The 25,550-nt window shown below is 41.1% G+C and overlaps 1 protein-coding gene across 1 annotated transcript in view; it reads left to right on the forward strand.

The window, feature by feature from the left end:
- MIA3 (MIA SH3 domain ER export factor 3) overlaps positions 1 to 25,550 on the forward strand; it is a 1,691,550-nt gene that overhangs the window by 153,623 nt on the left and 1,512,377 nt on the right. The window contains exon 2 of the mRNA XM_044060179.1: positions 1,031 to 1,164. Coding sequence (XP_043916114.1) covers positions 1,031 to 1,164 — 134 coding nt within the window. The remainder of the gene's footprint in view (positions 1 to 1,030; positions 1,165 to 25,550) is intronic.

A 25,550-nucleotide genomic window follows, 5' to 3' on the forward strand; every position in this document is an offset into this window, starting at 1 on the left:
CTTAAATTTCACTATCCCTCTTCCTGAATATTGTTCTGCATGTATTAACCCCACAAATTTCATTTATTTTTATGTAATTTGCTGCTTCCCTTCTCTAAATATCTCACATCCAGTTCTTTTATCTATTTTGCATATCCAGTACGTCGGGTACAGTTGGTTTAGATTTTCATTTCCATTTTGTAGTAATTGCTTTTTTTTTATAGCTAATAGCATTGAACTTAAGGCCTTAATAAGTATAGGCAATTCAGATCTTGTGTCCCAGCTCAAAAGTATAATTTCTGTAATTACATTAGTTACATCCATTTGCTCCCCTAAGGTATCTGTCAGCTTGTTACACTACTAAAAGATGTTTCAAGTTACCTCTGTTTTTTCAAGCATACCTCCAATATTTGCTGTCTGCCTGAGGAAAAGTTATCTGAAGAAAGCTTGGGGTATGTAAATACCTAGGCAAATACTTCCAATCAAAAATTGCATATCTTTGACTTTTTTAGAATACTTGGGAGGGAACCTTTTACATGCCCCCTACATGTCATAGAGAAACCATAGCTGTACTGTTACTTTAGCTTCAACTAAGTCTGTTGTGTGAGGTTTTGAAACAAGGAGACAAATTAAATTCTTGGCTACAGATTACGGTATGTAAAAACAATAAAGTTGTCATGCAGAGGTAATTTTTGTTGGATATCATGGGAGAAATTGAGGTAGCAGAAGAATATGGAATGCAGTGCTTTATGAAAAGGACTGACGTAATGTGGTGACCAAACTCTGTACAGATTGTGCTGACCAAAATCAAGTCAAGTTGCTGAAAATCTAGAAATGTGGTAAGACAGTCACTTGTTAGTGTGCTCACAGTTACTTATAGTGAGGTTTTGATTGAAGTTTATAGTGTTTATTTGGCAAATGTCAACTTCAGTTTTAGTAAGCAGATCATCATTTAGATAACCATTTTGAAAGTTGCACTAAGAGAAACGGTCAGTAATAATGTTAATTGAAACTGAAATGTTTCTTTTTATCTTTTTTATTTTTTTTACAGTGTTAATATGTCGGGGTATAGCTTTGCAAGACTTCACAGGACCTGACTGCCGATTTGTAAGCTTTAGAAAAGGAGAAACAGTGTATGTGTATTATAAAATGGAAGGAAGAACAGATAGAGTATGGGCTGGATCTGTAAGTAAATTCATTATTTCACTTCATTCTCACTTTTTCTCACAATTATTTTCTTTTTTTATTATTGCACTGTGATCCAAATAATGATAGTCCAGGAAGAAAAACACCCCAGAAGTAGATTAAGAAGTGCATATTTTTGTAGGTTGATTTATTTTGTGGTTTTATTTAGAATGCTGACTACAAAGTTTACCACGAGAAGAATGACAAGAGGTTCAGACTGCACTAATAAGTTTACTCGTATCTTACTTTGTACAGCACTAGTAGTGTTTTGTTATCTTAGTGACAGAATCATGACAGGTTCATAAAAGGACATTGCTGCATGCACAGGAGCTTTACATTACAGCAGATCCCCTGATGTATACACCTGTTGAGATGTCAGGGAAAAACATTCTTTGAGGCTTACTTGTTTGTGACTCTTGAGGCCTGTATTAGTGATAACAAGTCTCCAGAGCCACAGTTGTTGTTCATTTATAAAGGTTATGTATATCACTGTGCCAGAGTTATTGCCTATCACTAAAATTTATTCTTCCAGTACATTGCTTAAAAGAATATTTTCATGAGGTAAGTCTTGTGACAGCTCAAACAGTTATCACTAGGTCACTGCTAATGGAAAAATAGCACTTCATTGTGCATTTTCATGAACAGGGATTCGGGTATCAAAGGTATTGCCTAAGAAGATCTGTGAGTTGTGCATTCCCTTCTTGGTTCTGGATTTGCAGATGGTGTGTGTGTGTGTGTGTGTGTGTGTCTATATATATATATATATATATATATATATATATATATATATATATATATATATATACACACACACACACACACACACACACACACACACACACACACACACACACACACACACACATGGATTTATGTCATTTCATTGAATTTTCAAATGACAGAACCTATTTCATTGAAAACTAATTTCATAGAATACCTTCTCGACAAGAAATACACCCAAAAATTGATTTTGCAACCTCCCACCCCCTTTATTTCCTCAGAAAAGAAAAAAAAACACACACACACACACACACACACACACACACACACACACACACACACACACACACACACACACACACAGTGAATCAGTGCTGGAGAGCAAACACAGACATCTACAGATATGGGGGTACAGCATGATGCTGACCATCACACTCCACATGTACTCTGCTAGACTCACTTCATTAATAACTCCTTTGATAAGAAATAACATTATGTACTATCTTTACACTTAATATATTTTTCTTCTTCTTCTTTCGGCTTTTCCCGGTTAGGGGTCACCACAGCGGATCACCTGTCCGCTCATGATTGGCAGTGGAGTTTTATGGTGTTGAGTTACCAGCCCAGCGCCCAACCTTCTACAGAAGGCGCACACACACACTCACACCTAGGGCCAATTTAGAGTGTCCAATCAACCTACAGCATGTCTTTGGGATGTGGGAGGAAACCGGAGCACCCGGAGGAAACCCACGTGACCACAGGGAGGACATGCAGACTCCACACAGAAGGCATCCCAGCCGAGGATCGAACCAAAGAACCTCTTGCTGTGAGGCGGAATGCTAACCACTGCACCACCGTGGCCGCCCACACTTAATATATTTTTCTATGAAGTGAATTTCTAGTGAAATGAGCTTTCAGTGAAATAATCTTTCAATAAAATGGGTTTAACCATTTAACTTTCAGTGAAATTATGATTCAGTAAAATGACAGGTACCCATATGTGTGTGTGAATCTATATGGGTCTATGACATTTCGCCAAAAATTTCACCATGTTTCTATCCTGTCTAAAGTCAAGCTATAGATAAAAATCTAAATTTACTGGACAAGTCTACAGTTTGGTAATAAACAAGTTTCTTCAAAATGTAGGCTAAACAGGAAAGTAGAAATACTGGCCTAAAGTCTGTGATAGTGATGCTTGCTGTGGATATCTTGGGTAAGGGTATTCCTAATTATTTTTCCATACTTGTGAAAGAAATCTATGATGTAAGGAAAATTATAAATCCATGGCTCTGTCTAGTGAACTTTAGATGCATAGGAACTCTGCAACCCAGTACTATATTCATGGGTGATTTTAATTACCTCACTAACTTGGCAAAATTTCAAACCCCTATAAACACTTCTGCCTATGCAGAACTGTTCATAGAAACCCTGTGCAAGCATGTTAATAGCTGTATACAGGCAGCTGTACCCACCAGGAAGAAGTACAGAACGAACTCAAAAAGCAAGACACCCTGGTAGAATCACAGAATTAACTCTACATAAAACAGCCACAGTTGAAAGGTTTAAAAATATTTAATAATAAATAATAAAAAGACAAGACAATACTTCTTACTACTTAAAATAATACTGTAGAAAAGTTATAAACCAACAAAGCTGCTAGAGTAACATAGTTTGTATTAACATACATTTTCTGAAGGATTTGAAGCCTTAAACTCAAATGTATGCCATTGTTTAGTGACTTCAGTCCTCAGATCATCCCAGTGATTTGCCAGAAAACCACAATTTTATGAGGAACAAACCAAAAATATGAGTCAAAAATCTGGACATTGTGCAAATATCTGGACATTTGAGAGGTATGACACTGTTCCATGTGTTAAATAGGGCAGTGAAAACTCAAAGCTTTCTTACCCCTGTGATGCCCATGCAGTGGCCCAGCAATCAAGGAGCCTCAATCCTCACCACTAACACCAGTGAAGGGGCGTCCATATAGGGAAAGGATAATAAATACACACACAGTAAAGTACAATTTTCCTTAAGAGCACACAGAAATCACAGTCAGTCTGGGACTGGTTTCACCCTTTCTCTCCTGGTCCCACTGGCACAGCTATAGGGTCCAGATCTCAGCCTACTGAGCAAGCTAAAGCCTTCAGCACCCTCTTTGTCCAACCAGTGCTTCATGTCCCTACCCAAGTAGCTGACACACACACACTTTTAGATAAGAGTTGTATACAACCACACAGACACTCCTGGGGAAGGCTGGCACAGGTTCTCCAGCTGTGCCCTTGTTCTTCCCAGTCTAAAAGGTAGTACCAGCTGCCACCACCCACTAATATCAGCTACTCAAAGGCCCTTCTGAAAGGGTGTCCAAATAGAAAACACAGTTCTAAACAACTTACATATAGAAACAGGCAGTGCTGGTGATGTTGGATGTTGGATGTTCTCAAGACAAAATGCACAGAGTTCTCTGATTCTCTCTTGTTAAATTGATAACACAGAGCTGCTTCACATGACATCATTCTTCACACTTCTCTGGTGTTCCCAGGTTAACAGAAACTACATTTGCATTCTTTACACCTGGTCAGAAACCAGAGCAATAAAGGACATTTATACATGCAAATTCTAGCCATTAACTCTGGTCTTAAAACAATAGGCAGGATGCCTCCCTCTAGACATATTGGCTTCGAATTTTGACATCAAAGACAGTCATAAAATGCTTGACTTAGCTTTCTTACAGCAGACCACACTGTTGCTACATTTTTGCAGTTCAATATCCAATGCAGTCTTTTCACATTTAAGAGAACAAGCCTGTGGCTTACATTAATATTTACAAATGACAGAATTATTTACAGAATTCTATCTGGCTAGGCTGGGGTTCTCTCTCTATGCAGTAACCCTTTGTCCTAGTATACAGATTCCCCCTTCCCTTGAAAATCAGGTGCCTCTCTAGCTACCTGCTTCAGGCCGTGCAGTGTAGGGTTTGGGAGTTGAGTCTGTCTCAACTCTCTCTTTGTAACCCTTCCAGGCTCCCCTTGCACAGGAAGCCTGGCATCCTCTGACAGTGGAATCTCACTGTCAGCCTAGGTACTACAACTCACCTCTACCTTTGCAGTCAGTCTGTCCAAGGGAACATCAGTACCCACAAGCAGCTGTGGCTCACATTCAGTCTCACTACTACAGAGTAGCTCTCTTCCTCAAGTAACCACTTCACCAGTCCTGGCTGCAAGTATACAGTCTTATCGAGTCTATATTAGATCACCGAATGCTTAAAAAAGTGAACTGTGATTAATTGACCCTATGTAAGCAAAAGCTTACAATATCGTAGGGAAAAAAATCGATGTTCCAACAAAAAAAAAAATACACTTTAAACATTACATTAAGTGGGGGGCTTTGCCCCCACACCCCCCTACTTAAATATACCAACTCTGAGACCGCACTACAGTGCCAAAAACGGCAAAGTAACGAAGAGGCCAAGCAAATTCTTTCCCAGGGAAAGAATTTGCTTAAAAGCCGCTTCGATCTTTTGCCGTTTCCGTCTTTTGAGTTCGACCAAGACGCATTTGAAAGAATGCGTCTTCGGTCTTCTAATAGGGAACCAATCTGTCTGGGTCTCCCTCAGGCTACCAGACCCACATGCTTGTCTCCAAGCCTGACTGCGTGTAACTGCATGAGCACATGGCACTGCATTATCAAAATCATTCCCTATCAGGACATCTGCAGGGATATCCTCAAACACACCTACTTGCTGGCTTCCTTTTCCACCCTCCCAGTCAAGGGGAACCCTAGCCAAAGGTATTTGGAATGGGGTCCCTCCTAAAGTTCTGACTGCAGTAGACTGCCCAAGCCAGTAGTGCTCCTCTGTAACCATTGCAGGCTTTACAATGGTTATGTCAGAGGCTGTGTCTCTGTTAGCAACAGCCTCTTTGCCATTCACTACAGTAGGATATAACCTCTTGTAGTAGTTTGGTACCCTTGCTGTCCCAAGACACCCTACTATTGGCATTTTGTCTTTCCCAATTACTGGCTCTCAACTTTTGTTCCCCACCTTGCCTCCATGGATATCTGTATGCCACATGGCCCCACTGGTTGCATTCAGAATGTTTAACCATAGATCCTGGATGTGTACCTGGACTAGTGGCTTCCCCTGCTACTGGCAGATTCTGTTTGGGCAGTCTGTGCTGGCCACCATGGGTTCCTTTAGACTCATAAGCAGTACTGGGGGTCCTTTGCCTGTGCAGGGATGCCCTGCCTGCTAGGTATAGGTCTCCCTTCTTCCCCAACTCATCTGAAGTAGCATATTGTCTTTCAGCTAACCAGATCCTCATGTCCTCGGGCAAAGTGCTAAGGGCTTGTTCCCTCACCAAAAGGGTCTGCCAGCCCTTCAAAAGTGGTGACCTGACATCCACGCACCCACCTATGAAAATAAGTGCTCAGTTCAGCAACATATGCACACACACTTTCATCTGCCTTGCATCTGTGCTCACGAAACTTTTTCCTATAAGTTTTGGGTATTAGCTTAAAACATTCTAACAAGCAATGCTTAACAACAGTGTAATTAAAACAGTCATCATCAGATATTTTAGACAACACAGTTACAGCTTTACCATGGAGTAAGGGGGTCAGGAACCGTACCCAGAGCCTTTGGTCAGCATCATACTGCTTATATACTCTCTCAAACATATGAATGAAACTATCAAAATTATCCCCCTCTTTAAACTGCGGCAGAAATGTACTGAACTTTTGTGCTTCTGGGGTCCAGTTACTCCCTTCCCCATTGCCTACATGACTGTGGAGAAGAGTCAGCATCTCCTTCTCATGCTGCCTCTGCTTCTCCTTTTCCTCAGCTTCCAGGCATAGCAGTTTCTCATTCTCCTCAGGCTGCAGACATCTCAGTCTGTCAGCTGCTTCTATTTCCGAATGCCTGGCCTCCAACTCAAGTCTCTTTAGCTCCAGATAGATTTCTGTGTCCTCTGCAGAAAGGTTGAGCTGTCCATTCTCTGAGGATGGTACATCTCCACTGCCAGTCTGAACGTCCTTCTGGCTGCTGTTTTCTGATGCAGCTGTGACCAAAGCTACAATCATGGAAACTGGAACTCACCAACACTATAAAATGATAAGGAAGAAAGTATCCACAACCGACGAGGGGCTGCTGTAACAAAGGTGTATATACTGCTGCTCTCCAATAAAACTTCCAGGCCCATAAACGCTCCAAACAAGTTTATTCAGTGAAAACACAAACATAAAAACGTCGACCTAGGTTTCGTCCGCTATACGAACTTCATCAGAACACCTCAAAATACATCCAAAAATTCTTAAATAATATGCACAAACATACTTAATGAGCCTGTTATCCAATGAAATGCATAGGCAAACATTTATAAAAACTTAAAGCAGCAATGTAACTGAGTTGAATTGTGTATTGATTGTATGTAAATACCCAAAGAAATCCCCCCCCACACCCCTCCAATAATAAAAATGAAAGTAATAAAAAGAACTATATGCTTTCTGGTATGTATAATGTATGAAAAAGCCCATTGTGTCTAATAAATGTTGTGTAAATAATAACATATAAATAGACTGTGTGTAACTCTACTGTGTGTGTACGGTGTTATTGTATATATATGGGGAAACAATGAAATCCTAAAATCATGAAACCGTGAAATAGTTGAACCATAAAATAATATGTAATATAAAATATTAAATATTAAAAGCTTGCAGCATCAGTTATACTGAGTAAGTAACAAAGGATTATATATATGATGAAATAAGTGATGAAATATGAACTGACCACTATACATTGTGATGTGTGTATAATATAATAACAAACTATAAACAGTACACAGTGTGTGTATATAAACATGACCATAAATTGATTTATGTAGGTAAAGTACACTAAATGTGCAACCTATATCATAAACACATTGTCCTAAATATATAATCTCTCCCTAAAATAATAAAAATTTTTTATAAATATAAATATATAAATATATATATATATGTTAAAATATGAAAATGGTATACATGACAAGTACCCTAGTATCTTAACAGGACCATCAGTCGTAAAAAATAATAATGATAAGTATCTAAAAGAGACAGATTACATAGAATGTAACAAACAAACCCTTTATACAAAAAACAATAAAATTACCAAAGGCCATACTAACTACCCTTGATGTTATTCAACCATAAAATTGGCTTAATACTTATGTATTCATTAAGTCCAGGATATTGGTTAGCATTCAGTAATATCTGCACTCTCATTTCTGACAAGTCTAAATCGTATTTAGTACACTTGCCTTGTATATCCAACTTCTGGTGTACTACACCGAAAAATTTAAAAGAGTGACTTCCAAATTGATTTATATGTCTGGCCAGGGCATTTGTAAGTTTGTTGTTTCTAATATCAAGTAGATGTTCTTTTACCCTCTCTCTAAAATGCCTACAAGTTTTGCCAACGTAAAAACCTTCGCACTGTTGACAAACAGCAATATAAACCACATTTTTAGTGTAACAGTTTATATGATGGTTAATTCTAATGTTGTGTCCATTTACAGTCACCATTCCTTCAATGTTGATTAAGTACCTACAAGTCGAACATCTACCGCATTTAAAGCTTCCCCTGGGTTTATGTGAAGTGTTGTTAGTGTTAATATTCAGACCCTCAAATAAATCTTTAAATGAGGTGTCCTTTCTAAACACATGTTTAACACCACCCGTAAACATTCCTTCAAGTGATTTTTCTGCACTTATAAATTTCCAATTCTTGTTAATTATATTTATAATACTCAAAGAAATGCCATTGTATGTAGTTATGTACAAAGGAACGTTGTTACATATAAATTTTCCAACGTCCACCGCTGGACTGAGTTGACTATCCCTGGTAATCATCATGGTACTATGTAGAATTGCCTTATATGTGCCATTGTTTCTCTTATATTTCACTTCATTAGCTATATTGTTACAAAAGTCCTGCGGGTATCCCCTATTTAAAAATAGACTAATAATAAATTGAATTTCATGATCAAAATCCACATCCTCACTGACCATTCTGGCTGCCCTCACCATCTGACCTTTAACCACTGCTTTCTTTTGGTGGTGAGGGTGCCAACTGTCAAAATGTAGGTACGAATTGGAGAATGTGGGCTTCCTGTAAATATTAGATACCAGCTTCTTCTTAACTTTATCATAAGTTAAATTAATGTCCAAATAACTAATGCTTTTCTTACTAACCACATGTGTGAATTTTAAAAAAGTTATACTATTATTAAGATATTCTAAAAACCCATTTAATATTGCACTATCTCCATTCCAAATAATAAATAAATCATCTAAAAATCTCCCGTAAAATTTAATATATTTAAAATATTCTGAATTAAAAACATAATTCAACTCCCAATACGTTAATACAAAATTAGCAAAACCTGGGGCACAAGCTGCTCCCATAGCAATACCACTATCCTGTTTGTAATATACTCCATCAAAAAATATAAAATTATTATTGAGTACAATCCCCATTAATTTAACTATAACATTAATTTTATTCTGGTCGTAAATATTGGTATAGTATAATTGTTCTTCCAACCATTCCAACCCTTTCTCATGGGGTATAACAGTGTACAAATTGCATACATCCAAAGTAATAAAAGTGTCATTATCTTCAAATGTAGTATTGCTAATTTTACTTAAAAAATCCCAAGAGTCCCTCAAGATGTGTGAAAAAGATGCAATGCCTGGTTTGAGATGGTAATCTAAAAATTGACTGATAAAATGTGTTTTACTCCTTTTTCCATCCACTATTGGTCTAAAGTTCAAATTGTCCAAACCCTTGTGTATTTTGGGAATCCCAAAAATACCACTAATCACCGGAAATTCATTTTGCAAAAAACGCCATTCATGTTCGTCCACTTCTCCCTGATATAACATATCAAAAAGTGTGGTGTCAATCCTTTTATGTGCTATATTGATCTCATTTCTACTTACTTCACTGGATGTGTTTTCTACCAACATGGCATTCATGTAAGAAATATAATCATTATTGTCCACTATTACTATGCCACTACCCTTGTCGGGTTTCATGATTCTAATATTTTCAGTGGATAAAATCCTACGTAGGGTGACCTCTTCTTGTTTCGTTAAATTACTGGCATTGTTAACATCTTTGTTATAACCCATAAAAGCCTCTCTTATATCATTCTCCGTCATTTTTTCAAACAACCCAATCCTATCATGCATGGGAGGGTTGTAAGTACTAGGTTTAGATAGTCTATTACTACCATTCTCACTACAGCCCCAAGGGTTACTCTGGTACAATATTTTTAAATTTAACTTACGGGTGAATAATTTCAGATCTATAATACTATTGACAATATTACCTCTTTTTTTCGGTACAAAACTAAAACCCTTAGAAAACAATTCTACACAATCTCTGTCAAAGGACTTATTACTATAATTATATAATTTAAAATCGCCCTTATAATTCTCAATAATATTGGGATTAAAAAATAAATTACATTTCCTTTGTGCATTTGTTACCCCATTCATATTCGACTGTACACACATATCAGCATCACCTAAAACATCAGTACCACAACTAAAACATGTATCAACATTATTTACATCTACTGTTGCATCTAAGTACATATGCTCAATACAGTCGTGAATTGTCAGATCATTCATTGCATCACTCGAGTTAATATCATTAAAATGTCTATTACCGTCCAACAAACCTATCGTATATTCCTCGCTGTCCAAATTATAAATAGTACTATTGATGCTGTCACATTGCATTTCACATGTCTTCAGGATCAACTCGCTACCTAAATCCATGATGATTGCATCCGTAGGTACGGGCGAATCCGTATCCATGTTGATACACACTTCAGCGTTGCTACAACTAGTACCAGTTAAAACATGCTGTATATTGGTACCGTGTGCTGAAGTGTCAAGTGTGGTGCTGACACTGCCCTTGTGCGCAAAGTTAAGTGAAGTATAATTAAATTCACAGTCCTCTAAACCCGCTAAGGTGTTCAATTCATGCGTATTGTTGATAAAACAACCGTTAACAGTCCCATTACAGTTTGAACAACCTCCTTGTACAGTGTCCGGCAATAAACCGACGTCATTATCAATATTAAAGGAACTTGTAACTACTTGTCCAGACCTCGTTCTAACATTAGAATGAGATAGAGGGGAAGAAAAACGCTTACCCAGTACCTTAATGTCTTGGACGCCATCGGCTACTGTGTTTCACGCTGCTTTTTGTTTGAAAGTTAACTTTCCTCGCTCTTTCGCATTCTCCTCGGTCTTGTTGCCGCATATTCATACTCCTCCTCTTCATCGTCATGCTGTTGCTCCATAAGTCTTTTTGATCTCCTCGGACCTTCACCTTCTCTTGGACTGCCACCATGCCGTGCTTCTGATGGCAAGGGGGAAGTGATGTCATCTAAGGTATCCATCCGATTGGTTCCCTCTTCCAGTCTTCCTTCTCTAACATTACGTTTAGTTGGCTTGGATTTGGGATAAACCAAACCCGTTGAATAGACTCTCAAGTCCCTTTTTATTTTTTGCTGTTTCTTTTCATATAAAACGTTGCAACTGTATTCTACATCTTATATGATATTAGTATAATTTGTGTAATATTGATCGAACAATAAATCTTGACTGATTGAGTTATTTAGCCGATCCAATTCGGAAATAAGCATGTCTATTTTCTTATCATTATATGCTATCATTATTTCCATTAGAGCTATGCCCGTTTTATTAAATAAATCATGCAGCTCCTTAAGCATTTCAGGCTCATGTTCACTTCCATTCGGATATCGCCATAGCCTTAAACCCTTAGGAACCAACCCCAACTCAATATTTTTCCGTAGATAACCATTCTCCATTTGGGTTCTTTTCATTTTGAACATCTTCACTTCAAAAACACGAAGCCAGTCACGCATATTACCTTCCTCTCTGTACATCCCACTGTTCATGGAAACGGGTTTGTTGTTAAAAGAAAATTGGTTAGATTTCCATGAATCACTGCTAACCGCTTCAGGTTGTACAATGACTCTTTTAGCGTGAAAAACTTGACCACAAGGTATACTGTCACTGCCTGATGCTACAGGTACCAAAGGAGGGGTCACTTGTGTTAAAGGCATCCCCAAACTGTTTGTAGACTCCATGCTGTTGTTATATGATGTCATAAGTTTCTGAATTAACAAAGAATGCTGTTTAAGTTGTTCATTCATATCCTTTAACAGCATACCCACATCAATTGCTCCACCATCTTCCTCCATACTGAACACTTGGAAACTGGAACTCACCAACACTATAAAATGATAAGGAAGAAAGTATCCACAACTGACGAGGGGCTGCTGTAACAAAGGTGTATATACTGCTGCTCTCCAATAAAACTTCCAGGCCCATAAACGCTCCAAACAAGTTTATTCAGTGAAAACACAAACATAAAAACGTCGACCTAGGTTTGCACTCCGCTATACGAACTTCATCAGAACACCTCAAAATACATCCAAAAACTCTTAAATAATATGCACAAACATACTTAATGAGCCTGTTATCCAATGAAATGCATAGGCAAACATTTTTAAAAACTTAAAGCAGCAATGTAACTGAGTTGAATTGTGTATTAATTGTATGTAAATACCCAAAGAAATCCCCCCCCACACCCCTCCAATAATAAAAATGAAAATAATAAAAGTTCGTATAGCGGACGAAACCTAGGTCGACGTTTTTATGTTTGTGCTTTCACTGAATAAACTTGTTTGGAGCGTTTATGGGCCTGGAAGTTTTATTGGAGAGCAGCAGTATATACACCTTTGTTACAGCAGCCCCTCGTCGGTTGTGGATACTTTCTTCCTTATCATTTTACAAAGCTACAATCATGTCTGCCTTAGTCAGGTTTCCCTGCACCAGTCCCCTAGCCTGGCACATCTCAGCCAGCTGGCTCCTTGTCAGCTTTCCATGTTCCTCTGCTGACATGCTGCCTGCTCTCCCTGACTAACTAAGCTAACAAAATGAATAAACAATTGTGATATGAACTCTTGAGTATTCACTGCATGGCTGATTTAGAGTACAAAACATTTTCAGTGATCATTGTACACAAGCTACATGAATTCATTCTACCCACACCACTACAAGCCAATTAGTATTTGCCAACCAATTAATATGTGGTGTGGATATCCCACCATTGCCAAACAATTTATATATGATGCCTGTGCACTTGCCCAGTAATCAAAGAGCCTCAGTCCTCACCACTAACACCAGTAAGGGGCATCCATATAGGGAGAGGATAATAAATACACACACAGTAAAATACAACTTTCCTTAAGAGCACACAGCGATCACAGTCTGGGGCTGGTTTCTCCCTTTTTCTCCAGGTCCCCAATATGACTCCTGACTGGCACAGCTATAGGGTCCACATCTAAGCCTAGTGGACAAGCTAAAACCTCCAGCACCCTCTCTGTCCAACCAGTGCTTCGTGTCCCTGCCCAAGTATCTGACACATACAAACTTTGAGATAAGAGTTTATACAACCACACAGACACTCCTGGGGCAGGCTGGCGTAGGTTCTCCAGCTGTGCCCCTTTTCTGCCTAGTCTAAAAGTTAGTACCAGCTGTCACCACCCACTAATATCAGCTACTCAAAGGCCCTTCTGAAAGGGTGTCCAATTATTACTGTGCAATATTATTATCCAAATGGTAAGTGTGACTGAACAGTCAAGACTTATTAGAGTGACTTGGTACAGTTATCACTATATACATGCAATATACTCTAGAGCTTAAATTAACTGTACATAAAACAGCCACTGCTGAAATGTTTAAAAAATATTTAATAATAAATAATAAAACACAGGACAATACTTCTTACTACACAGTGCCAGTCAAGAGTTCAGAGATCACAGAGAAATGTTTAAAATAATACCATAGAAAAGTTCTGACATCACAGAAAAACAAACTAGTCTAATCTTCCTGTTTCCTAGCTATAGCTAAGAGAAAACACAGTTCTAAATAACTTACACATAGAGCAAAGCAGTGTTGCTGATGTTGGATGTTCTCAAGACAAATGCTCAGAGCTCTCTGATTCTCTCTCTCTTTAAATCGATAACACAGAGCTGCTTCACATGACATCATTATTCACACTTCTGTGGTGTTCCCAGGCTATGAAAAACTACATTTACATTCTTTATACCTGGTCTGAAACCAGAGCAGTAAAGGACATTTATACAGGCAAATTGTAGCCATTAACTCTGGTCTTAAAACAGTAAGCAGGATGCCTCCCTCTAGACATATCGGCTCCGAATTTTGACATCAAAGACGGTCATAAAATGCTTGACTTAGCTTTCTTACAGCAGAGTGCACTGTTGTTACATGTTTGCAGTTCAATATCCAATGCAGTCTTTTCACATTTAAGAAAACAAGCCTGAGGCTTACATTAATATTTACAAGTGATAGAATTATCTACAGAATTCTATCTGGCTAGGCTGGCAGCCTTTACCTATCTTCACAACCCCCACATCTTGACAGACTGCAGTTTGATAACTTATCTCCCTTACCCATAGAAACAGTCTGCATTTACTCAAGACAAGAGCCTGCAAGGGGACTCAGTCTCATTAGCAACTCATTACAGCTGAGTGCACCTCCAGGCATTTCTGCAGATACCTCCTACTGGGGTCTATACTATAAGTTCGAAGTCTGAAAACTTTGAATCTCATATGATCGAGTCCATATGAGCGAAGTTTTCAAACATCGAACGTAAAATATAAACAAACTAAAAACAAAAAAACCTAGCCGAACGCTCTATGCAGGGGGCAAGCACCCCTGCAACCCCCCCCACAGCCCCCGCTACTTAAATATACCAACTCCCAGATCACGCTACATTGAAGTGAAGGGAAATATTCCCTACGGCGATCTCCATTGAAACGTTCAGTGTTTGAAAACTTCGTTCATATGAAGTCGATCATATGAGATTCGAAGTTTTCAAACTTATGATGTAAACCCCTCCTACTGCACCTCTAGGCATCAAATATTGCTTGTTCATATTTGCATTAATAATTCCAAAACTATGCTACATACAAGGTATCAAAATGTTTTGTCTTGAAGCATACATGATCTCAAACACAATTGTATTGATATTTGACCTTTGCCAATGAGTATTTGTTAGAACTGTAAGGTGTTAACTTCAGTTTTTGAAGGTTCAAGCCACACCCACCGAGAGTTAAAGGTACATACTCAAAAGAACTGTACTGGAGGGAATGAGTTAATTAGAAGCCACCTAGATTCAGTAGGCATTGGCCTTCAAAAAGCCGGTCCTTTCCAGTCCCTCCAAGGCCTTCTCAGTCCAAACCCAGGGGCAACAGACCACAAAGACTACAGTCTCAGGGTGTGCACAGATTTAAACAATGGAGTGCTCCCACCTCAAAAACAGGGAGTGGTAAGCCACCCTCTTATGGATAAAATTCACAATGACTTGTCCTTCATCCTTCCCAGCCATGGCCAAGTACTTGCACCCCTAGGAGGAAAACTTGCCCTGCATGCAAAAAACTGGGAATACATTACCCAGGACCGATGGGTCTTAAACATTGTATCCCAGGGATACAGATTCTAGTTCCACTCACTGTCAACCGCAAGCAGATTGCCAGACCTTCCTCCAAACCAGTGGGCAGTGGCCCAAAAGCAAGTATTTTCTCTTCTCAGTATCGGGGCTATTCATCCTGTTCCAACAGAGCAAAGGGGACAGGGTTTCTACTCCAGACTGTTTCTGGTGCCCAGAAAAGAGAACTCTTGGCGCCATATTCTGGATCTGTCAATTTTCAACACCTTCCTGGTGGTACCAAAGTTCAAAATGCTTACACTCCCAACAGCTGCTTCCTATGCTAGCCAAGGACTCCTGGCTGGTCACCCTAGACTTAAAAGAAGCTTATCTGCACATCCCCATAAGGGAATCTTGCAGAAAAATCTACATTTCAGGGCAGGTTCTATACACTATCAGATGTTCTTCTTATTTCACTGTTGCAGTCATCACATTTGGGTTATCTGCTTGCAGTAGCTCTCAGTCGGCCTGATTATCAAAGTCTTGGGTCCTGCGTCGGTTGCTTTCTTATCTTCCGTGACGTCAGGTAGTCTCAGGTATAAAGCATGCAACAGACGCCATTACACCAGTCTTTCTTGCCGTGTGGTGCCCAAAGCACAGAAGCAGTTCACAAGTGCCGGTCGGCCGACTCCCAAAATTTTCGTTTTCGAGTTTCAGAACCGAAGTCTTCAACTAAAGCTAAGTATCCCATTGGGGAAACTTTTTCTTGCTCTAAACCGATGTCAGTAAAAGTCAATAGTTGTATTTCTTGTGGAAAGCAAATACCTCATAAAGATTTTCATTCGCACTGTATTCCTTGCCTAGGCCCTGACCATGATGTACCTCACAGTCGGTTTTGTGCCTTATTTAAACCACGAACTATTCTTCATCGGTATATTTTTGCTTCTAAATATTTTGGTACTCGGTTCAATTATCCAGATATGTCTTCGGTAAGCCACCCGACTACCTACATTCCAAAAAAAACACAAAGATAAAGACAGAGACAGGCCACCTAGGTCCAAAACTGCCGACGACGCTTTTCCTAAGCTAGTCTCCAGTTCGCCAGTACTCAGTGAGGCACTTTCGCAGCCCCTAATACTCGCTACTTCAGATTCACAGGCCTCTACTGAGACCCATTTGGAGTCCGGTATGCCGCGAGATGCTTCAGCTGTGGAACCTGCGGATGTCTCTACCTTGGATGGGTCCGAGCCACTGTGCAGGCACCGGCTTCTGAGGGTGTATTCAGGCCTACTGACTTGCATATTAAACCAACGCCATCTTCTTCTTCAAGGCCTAAAACTCGATCCACGCCTAGAAAACTGATGCTCAGACCGCATGGGCAGGCCTCTATGCCTAAAAAAAATGACAAGAATGGCTGAAGACCTTCTTACTGTAATCAGGGGAAGCCAACCTTCCCCCTCTAAGAGACCTAGGATTGAATTTGCTTATGATACTTCTGACCAGGATTCTGAAATTTCTGTTTCCTCTTATGACCAGGATTTACCCTTATCTACCTATGAGGATTCTGATGCAGAGGACTCTATTCCCTCTGCTTCTCCCCCAGAGGATTTTTCTTTTGGTGAAACCTTGCGTAGTCTTGGGGCACATTTTCACTGGTAAAGCCAGGATTACTCTGACTCTAAAAAGAGGCTTAGGGATTTTTTACTCCTGCCCGAACACAGGCCTTTAGCTATCCCTCCTGTGCTAGACATTGTTGATGATGCCTTTTCGGAATCTAGCTTGGCCCCTGACTCCTTACCTCCTGCTCCCAGAAAACCTGATAGATATTACAGGGTTCCTGACTCTCACAAGCTCCTTTTTAAAAATCCTACTGCAGATCCTGAGACCATTTCACAGGGACCCAAGGCCATTAAGGCTACTACTGCCAAAAATCCTACCCCCTCTGATAGAGACTCCAGGGCCCCTGGGTAGATGGGGTAAGAAAGTATACACCTCTGCAACCTTGGCCATCAGGGCCTTAAATTGCCAGTTTCATATGTTAAAGTATCAGCAGCATATTATTGGATTGCTTAAACAGAAAATTATGTTGATTCCTGAGTTTGCTGAAAATAAGGACTTAGAGGTTTAATGCATTCTGCTGAACAGGTTGGGAAACATACTTTGCAATGTGGTTTTGGTTCACTAGAGGCATCTTGCAGGGCTGCTGTCACCGGGTCTATAATTAGAAGGCATGCTTGGCTTAAGGAGCAATCTTTGCCAGATCATGTTAAAACTAAATTGCTGAATGCTCCCTTAAATCAGGACCGTCTTTTTGGCAACAAAGCAGAAGAAGTTCTTAAAAAGATGGAGGAAAAAGCTAAAAATATACAAACTGTTAAAAGATTTCTTACAAGTACAGCCTCCAAGATTTAGTAGGTATTGGCCCTCTAAAAATTGGTCCTTTCCTGCCTCTTCCAGGCCTTCTCAGTTCAAACCTAGACCCAGCAAAACATCCAGGCTTCAGTCCCAGGGTACACACAGGACTAAGCAGTGGGGGTTCCCATTTCCAAATCAGGGAGTAGTAAGACTCCCCCCCTATGGTAATCTGTCTCAATGACTTAACTTTAAAACTTCCAAGCACTTCTCAACTGACAGCTCCTTTAGGGGGGAAATTGCTCTGCAAGCAAAAAACTGGGAACTCATTACCCAGGATAAATGGGTTTTAAATATAATTTCCCAAGGATACAGATTTCACTTCCACACGTTGCCAACCCCAAACGGTTGGCCAGATCTAGCCCCAAATCAGTGGGCAGAGGCTCAAAAGCAAGTACTCTCTCTTAAGATTAAAGGCTATTCAAACTGTACCAGAAGAGAAAAAGGGACAAGGTTTCTTCTCAAGACTTTTCCTGGTACCCAAAAAAGACAACTCATGGCGTCCTATCCTGGACCTTTCTATCCTAAACACCTTTTTGGTGATTCCAAAATTCAGGATGCTAACTCTTCACCAGTTGCTTCCCATGCTAGGCAAGGATGCCCGGTTGGCAACACTGGATTTAAAGGAAGCCTACCTGCACATCCCAATCAGGTAATCTTGCAGAAGATACCTATGCTTCAAAGCAGGCTACATGCACTATCAGTTCTCTGCACTGCCCTTTGGCTTATCTACTGCACCCAGGGTATTCACAAAGTGCCTAGCTCCAGTCATTGCATTTTGCAGGCAAAGAAATATTCAAATATACCCATACCTGGACGATTGTCTAATTCAGGCAGAAAGCCAGGACATACTTTTGAATCATCTGGCATTTGTACAAAAGGTGCTAACTTGTCTGGGGTACACCATAAACAAAAAGAAATCATATCTGGTACCCTGTCCACAAATTATATTCCTGGGAGCAAGCTTGAACACAACTTCCCAGATGGTTTTCCTCACGCCAGAGAAGCAAATTAATTTGACAACTTACTTCAAACTAATGGCCACAAAAACCCTGCTGTCTGCAAGGCAAATACCGCAGGCCTTGGAGTTCATGACCTCCTGCATTCTACTAACTCCATATGCAAAACTGCATATGAGGAAACTACAATGGTATCTAAAAAGCCTATGGTGTCAACATTCTCAGGATCTAGAAGCAATGATTTCTATCATTCCTTGCCTACAGTTAGAGTTCCTTTGGTGGGCAGAGGCCTGCCACCAAAACAAAGGTCTACCATTCACTCTACCCCCTGCCGCCCAAACCCTAACAACAGATGCATCAGACTATGCATGGGGGGCTCACCTGGTAGGAATGTGCATTTAGGGCAAATGGAACCCAAGTCAAATGCACCTGCATATCAATCAAAAAGAAATCTTAGCTGTACAGAATGCTCTGACAGCCTTCAAGGACCACATTCTTCCAGGACAATTAATAGTAAAGACGAACAGCACCACTGTTATGTGGTACATAAACAAGCAGGGGGGTACCCATTCATACCCTCTCTGCAGACTAGCCATGGCTCTGTGGAACACAGCCTTGAGCTACCAAGTGCATCTACAGGCTCAATTCCTGTCAGGAAAGCTAAATACATTGGCAGACGAACTAAGCAGAAATCTCATGGACCCACACAAGTGGAAACTGGAACCAAAGACTTTCAACATGTTGATAAACAAATGGGGAGCCCAGATATAGACCTGTTTGCCTCCCCTAGAACTACCAATTGGACAAATTCTGCACAAGGACTCCCCACAAACAAGCTTGGAAAGTGGATGCTCTCCTTCAGCTGGAAAAATCTATCAGTTTATGCCTTTCCTCCTCTGCCTCTCCATTCCAAAGTACTACTAAAGATCAAACAGGACAAACCAAGGATGATACTGATTGCACCAGACTGGCCACACCAACTCTGGTACCCCCTCTTGCGCAGTGTGTCACTGCTGGCTCCATGGAACCTGCCTCAGACCCCTACCCTGCTGTTGCAACAGGAGAGCCAGATTCTACACCCTCAGTTTCAAACCCTGAGCCTGGAAGCCTGGCTAATTACCTAATCTTTCCATTACCATCCCTCAGTAAACAAGTGTTGGATGTCATTTTGGAGTTGAGCCTTTCGTCATCTTTCATGCGGACAGGGTGTCCCTCAGGACCAATCCCTCCTTCATGCCCAATATAGTACCCAGTGTGGCTCTTAATCAGTCCATTCATTTGCCAACCTTCTTTTCTAATCCACAGAACAAAGGGGAACAGATACTGCACTCCTTAGATGTGCACAGACAACTTAGATTTTATTTGGACAGGACTAAACCTCAAAGGAAATCTGAACAACTGCTGGTGGCATTTGCTGCAGGGGCAGAGGGGAAGGCTATTTCAAAGCAAACCATTTCTAAATGGATAGGTCATTGCATTAATTTCTGCTTTAAGCACCATGGAAAACCTATCCCACAGGGGATTAGACCACATTCAGCCAGGGCTGCATCTACATCTACAGCCCTTCTCCGAGGTGTCCCTACCAGGGACATCCTAGAAGCTGCTACCTGGAGTTCTGTACATACTTTCACTAAGCATTACCATTTGCCAATTTTCTCTAAATCCAGAGCTGGCTTTGCCACTGCTGTCTTGCAGGGCCTTATAGCTGGTCCTAATTCTATCTAAATTCCTCCTCCCATCCTTAGCTTTGGGAATCTACCCAAATGTGATGACTGCAACAGTGAAAAACAAAGAACATAGTACAGTTGTGTACACTTACCATAAATGTAGATGTTCGAGTGTATTCACTGTTGCAGTCCTGGTTACCCTCCCTCCAGCCCCTTGACTTATTTTGGTTAGATCCCTATTCTCCTTTACTATGCTTAGGAACTTTTTGGTGTATTTGCTTTTTGTACATCTGGGGCAAGAAAAACTGATGTAATGGCATCGGCTGCATGCTTTATACCCCTGACTACTTGACGTCACGGAAGATGAGACAGCAATGGACGCAGGACCCAAGACTTTGATAATCAGGCTGACTGAGGGATACTGCAAGCAGATAAACCAAATGTGATGACTGCAACAGTGAATACACTCGAACATCTACATTTATGGTAAGTGTACACAAATGTACTTTCTCTGCACTTCCCTTTGGCTTATCTACTCCGCCCACGGTATTCACAAAGTGCCTGGCTCCAGCCATTGCATACTGCAGGCAGAGAAACATTCAAATTTACCTATACTTGGATGATTGCCTGATTCAGGCGGACAGTCAGGAATTTCTATTTCAGCACCTGAAATTTGTAAAGAGACTCCTAACTTCCCTGGCGTATAACATCAACGAGAAGAAATCACATCTGGTACTCGGCCAAAAAATTGTATTCCTGGGAGCAAGCTTGAACACAACTTTCCAGATGGCATTCCTCACTCCAGAAAAGCAGGTTTATCTGACAAATTACTTCAAATTACTGGCCACCCAAACCCAGCTATCTGCAAGAAAAATACTGCAAGCCCTAGGGTTCATGGCCTCATGCATTGTCCTAATTCCATATGCAAGACTGCATATGAGGAAACTTCAATGGTACTTAAAAAGTCTCTGGTGTCAACATTCTCAGGACCTGGAAACAGTGATTCCTATTATTCCTTGCCTAAAGACAGAGTTCCTTTGGTGAGCAGAGGCCTGCAACCACAACAAAGGACTCCCTGCCACTCAACCCCCCGCCGCCCAAACCCTAACAACAGCTGCATCACACTATGCATGGGGGGATCACATGGCAGGCAAATGCATTCAAGGCAAATGGAGCTCAGGACATAGGTTCATAGTTCATAGATTAGTACTAGGATAATTGCCCTTGCAAGCCATTTTAAGCCTAGCCAGTTATCCCTTGTGAGACTCAAACCCTGCACCTTGTGTTTGTAAGGCAAACACCTTAACCATTAGGCCACCCTCCCAACCCCCAAATGCGCCTGCATATCAATCAAAAAGAAATGTTAGCTGTACAGAATGCACTGACAGCCTTCAAATACCTTATCCTTCCAGGACAACTCTTGATAAAGACAGACAACTCCACAGTTATGTAGTACATAAACAAGCAGGGGGGAACTCATTCCTACCCACTCTGCAGGTTAGCTATGGCTCTGTGGAACACAGCCTTGAGCAACAAAGTGCATTTACAAGCTCAATTCCTGCCAAGCAAACAAAATTCACTGTCAGACAACTTAAGCAGAAATCTAATGGGCCCACATGAGCGGAAACTGGAACCCAACTCATTCAAGCTTCTAATCCACAAGTGAGGGACACCAGAGGTGGACCTCTTTGCTTCCCCCCAAAATCATCAGTTGAGCAAATTTTGCACCAGAACTCCCCACAGCCAAGCATGGAAAGTGGATGCCCTATCCTTTACATGGGAAAACCTCTCAATCTATGCCTTTCCCCCTCTGACCCTCCTCTCGAAAGTACTACTCAAGATCAAAAAGGACAGGCCAAGGACAATCCTTATTGCACCAGACTGGTCACGCCAGCACTGGTACCCACTTTTACGCAGTCTCACAACAGTGCCACCCTGGCACCTGCATCAGACCCCCTCTCTGCTGTCCCAGAAGGAGGGCTAGATTTTGTATCCTCAGCAGCAGACCCTGAACCCTGCAGCCTGGCTTATTCCCTGAATACATCACCATCAACCCTCAGCAAACAGGTGCTGGATGTCATCCTTGAGGCTAGGAGGCCTAGTACTAGGAAATCCTGTTTAGAAAAGTGGAAAAGATACTGTTCTTGGAGCCAGTCTCAGGGAAAGGACACAGCCATGCCCACCTGACCTCAAATCCTAGATTATCTAGAAGAGCTCTGCTCCACAAAGGCCTATCCTTCTCATCAATTAAGATTCATGCCTCTGCCATCTCAGCACATTACTATACTGAGCCACCCCTCTTCTCTCACCCTCTGTTGAAACAGTTCCTGAGAGGAGCTAACAATTTAAGACCCCCGAAGAGAGCTCCCACTTCTGCCTGGGACCTTAACTTTGTACTAGAGAAGCTCACGCTTCCCCCTTTTGAGCCTGCTGCTACAGCAGAGTTAAAATTTCTCTCTTGGAAAACAGCCTTACTTCTAGCCATCACCTCAGCAAGAAAAGTGTCTGATTTACAGGCCCTTATGGCTGTGGAACCCTTCATTATCTTCCATGTGGACAGGGTTTCCCTCAGGACCAACCCATTATTTATGCCCTAGGTGGTATCCAGTATGGCTTTAAACCAATCAATTTACCAACCTTTTTTCCTAATCCTCAGAATAAAGGGGGAAAGATCATGCATTCCGTGGACATGCACAGACAGCTTTACAGGACTAAACCTTTCAGAAAATCTGACCAGCTGCTAGTCAGCTTTGCTACAGGGGCAGAGGGCAAGGCCATTTCAAAGCAAACCATCTCCAAATGGATAGCACAGTGTGTCCATTTCTGCTACAAACACCATGGAAAACCTATCCCACAGGGGATCAGAACCCATTCCACTAGGGCTAACTCAACCTCTACAGCATTTCTCAGGGGAGTCCTTACAAGGGACATCCTGGAAGCTGGAACCTGGCGTTCAGTACACACCTTCACCAAGCATTACCACTTACCTATCTTTTCTAAATCCAGAGCTGGATTTGCTACAGCAGTCTTACAAGGCCTGCTAGCCAGCCCTAACACATCTTGACTGCCTGCACCCTTCATCAGCTTTGGGAATCAACCCAAGTGTGATGACTGCAACAGTAAGAACATAATACGTGTTTCACTGTTGTGTACCCTTAACCATAAATGTAGATGTTCAAGTGTATTCACTGTTGCAGTCCTGGTTACCCTCCCTCCAGCTCCCGGACTTTTCTGTGCTTTTTACCTATCCTCTTTTTTGACCATATCTTATGGCAATGGTATTTACTTTTCACTGGAGGTGTTCCACATCATGTAATTGCTTCCTATTTTGGGGGCTCCTGACATCTGGGGCAAGAAAAACTGATGTAATGGTGTCGGCTGTGTGTTTTATGCCCCTGACGACCTGATGTCATGGAAGAGGCGATAGCATCCGATGCAGAAATCCCAAGACTCTGGTATTCGGGCTGACTGAGGGCTACCTGCAGGCAGATAACCCAGGTGTGATGACTGCATCAGTGAATACACTCAAACATCTACATTTATGATAAGTGTACACAACTGTACTTTTATATATCCTGTCTCCACTCTTCCCTTCCTACTTTTGACCACCTATTAAAGGTACACACAACTTTGTTAAACCTGTATCCCACTGACCAACTTAATGTGATATATTCCCACCCTAAACTTTCATCCAGCTTCATCACCATCCACACTTAAATAAATCCACTAACAAGCAACACATCATTCTGGACCCCTTCACCTACTCATATACACTCTCTGATCTTGTCTCATCATCATAGGTTCATAGGTGTTTACTAGGCTAATGACCACAAGGGTCTTTTTAAGCCTAGCCATGCATCCCAAATCTCTGATACCCTTGATAAGTGTAAGCATGGGCCTGTGAGATGAACCATTTACAGGTTACCTGTTTGCATCAGAGATATAGTTGCCAAATCAGAGATGAATTTCCAGTTTCCCATCCAATTGTCCAAGTTATACTTGAATTGGATTAGGGAAGAACTCTGCTTCACATGGATGGGGAGCCTGTTCCATACATGGGGTAGTCTCTGGGATACATACCTATCTCTTCAGACGGTCCTATTTATATCACAGACAAGGTTTAAGTCTTTAGAATGGGTAATTCCAGTACTGTTTGTTTTGTGCATATGCAGAGTGGGGTCTGACAATGCCCTATATGCCAGGCATAGATCTCCCCTCAAAAGCCTATAAGAGACAGAATACAGGGATAGGGCCTTGAGGTGGTCTGCACAAGACATATTACTTATGCTCTGTATTCTTTTAGTGAAGAACCTCTGTGGACGTTCCAGTTGTTAGGTACATACCAAAGGGAGCATTGTACTCAACAATAGGTCTGATGAATGCCGAATACAGTGGAACAATGACTTCCTTGGACTTAGATGCCATACCTTTGTTTGTAAGTTGTGCGACCTAGAATGATTTCCTCACCATTGTAGACATTTGATGATCAAAGGCTAGGTTACTATCTATGTGTGTCCCTATGTCCTTGACTACTGGGTCAGCTCTAAGTGGTGTGTTATCAATATGATAGTTACCAGGGATGGACTTCCCAAAGGATTCTATTATGCTTTTCTTGGCATTTAATTTTAGTCCATGATTCTGACACCAGTTGTTTATCTGTATCAGCCCCTCCTGGAGAACATTTGTGTCTCTGGCCACCTACTTTCAGGATTCCCTTTCTACCTCTGCCCTCCACAATGCTTCTCCATCTTACTATCTTACTCCTCCTTACTTTAACCCACTACACTATACATCAGTAACACCATCTCTTTTTTCTTCCATCAAACTACCCTTCTGTAGACTACTACAAAGCCCCACAGTCACTCACTTGAACCCCATGACCTACCTCACTCTTTTACATATTCTGATGTTCTTCGTTTTTCACTGTTGCAGTCATTACATTTGGGTTATCTGCCTGCAGGTAGCCCTCAGCCGGCCTGAATAAAGTCTTGCATTCCTGTGTCGGATACTGTCTCTTCTTCCATGATGTCAGGTCGTCAGGGGTATAAAACATGCAACCGACGCCATTACATCAGTCTTTCTGGACACGCAGTG

The sequence above is a fragment of the Protopterus annectens genome, chromosome 1.part2, assembly GCF_019279795.1.
Source record: "Protopterus annectens isolate FY-2018-M chromosome 1.part2, PAN1.0, whole genome shotgun sequence".
NCBI classification, from domain to species: domain Eukaryota; kingdom Metazoa; phylum Chordata; order Ceratodontiformes; family Protopteridae; genus Protopterus; species Protopterus annectens.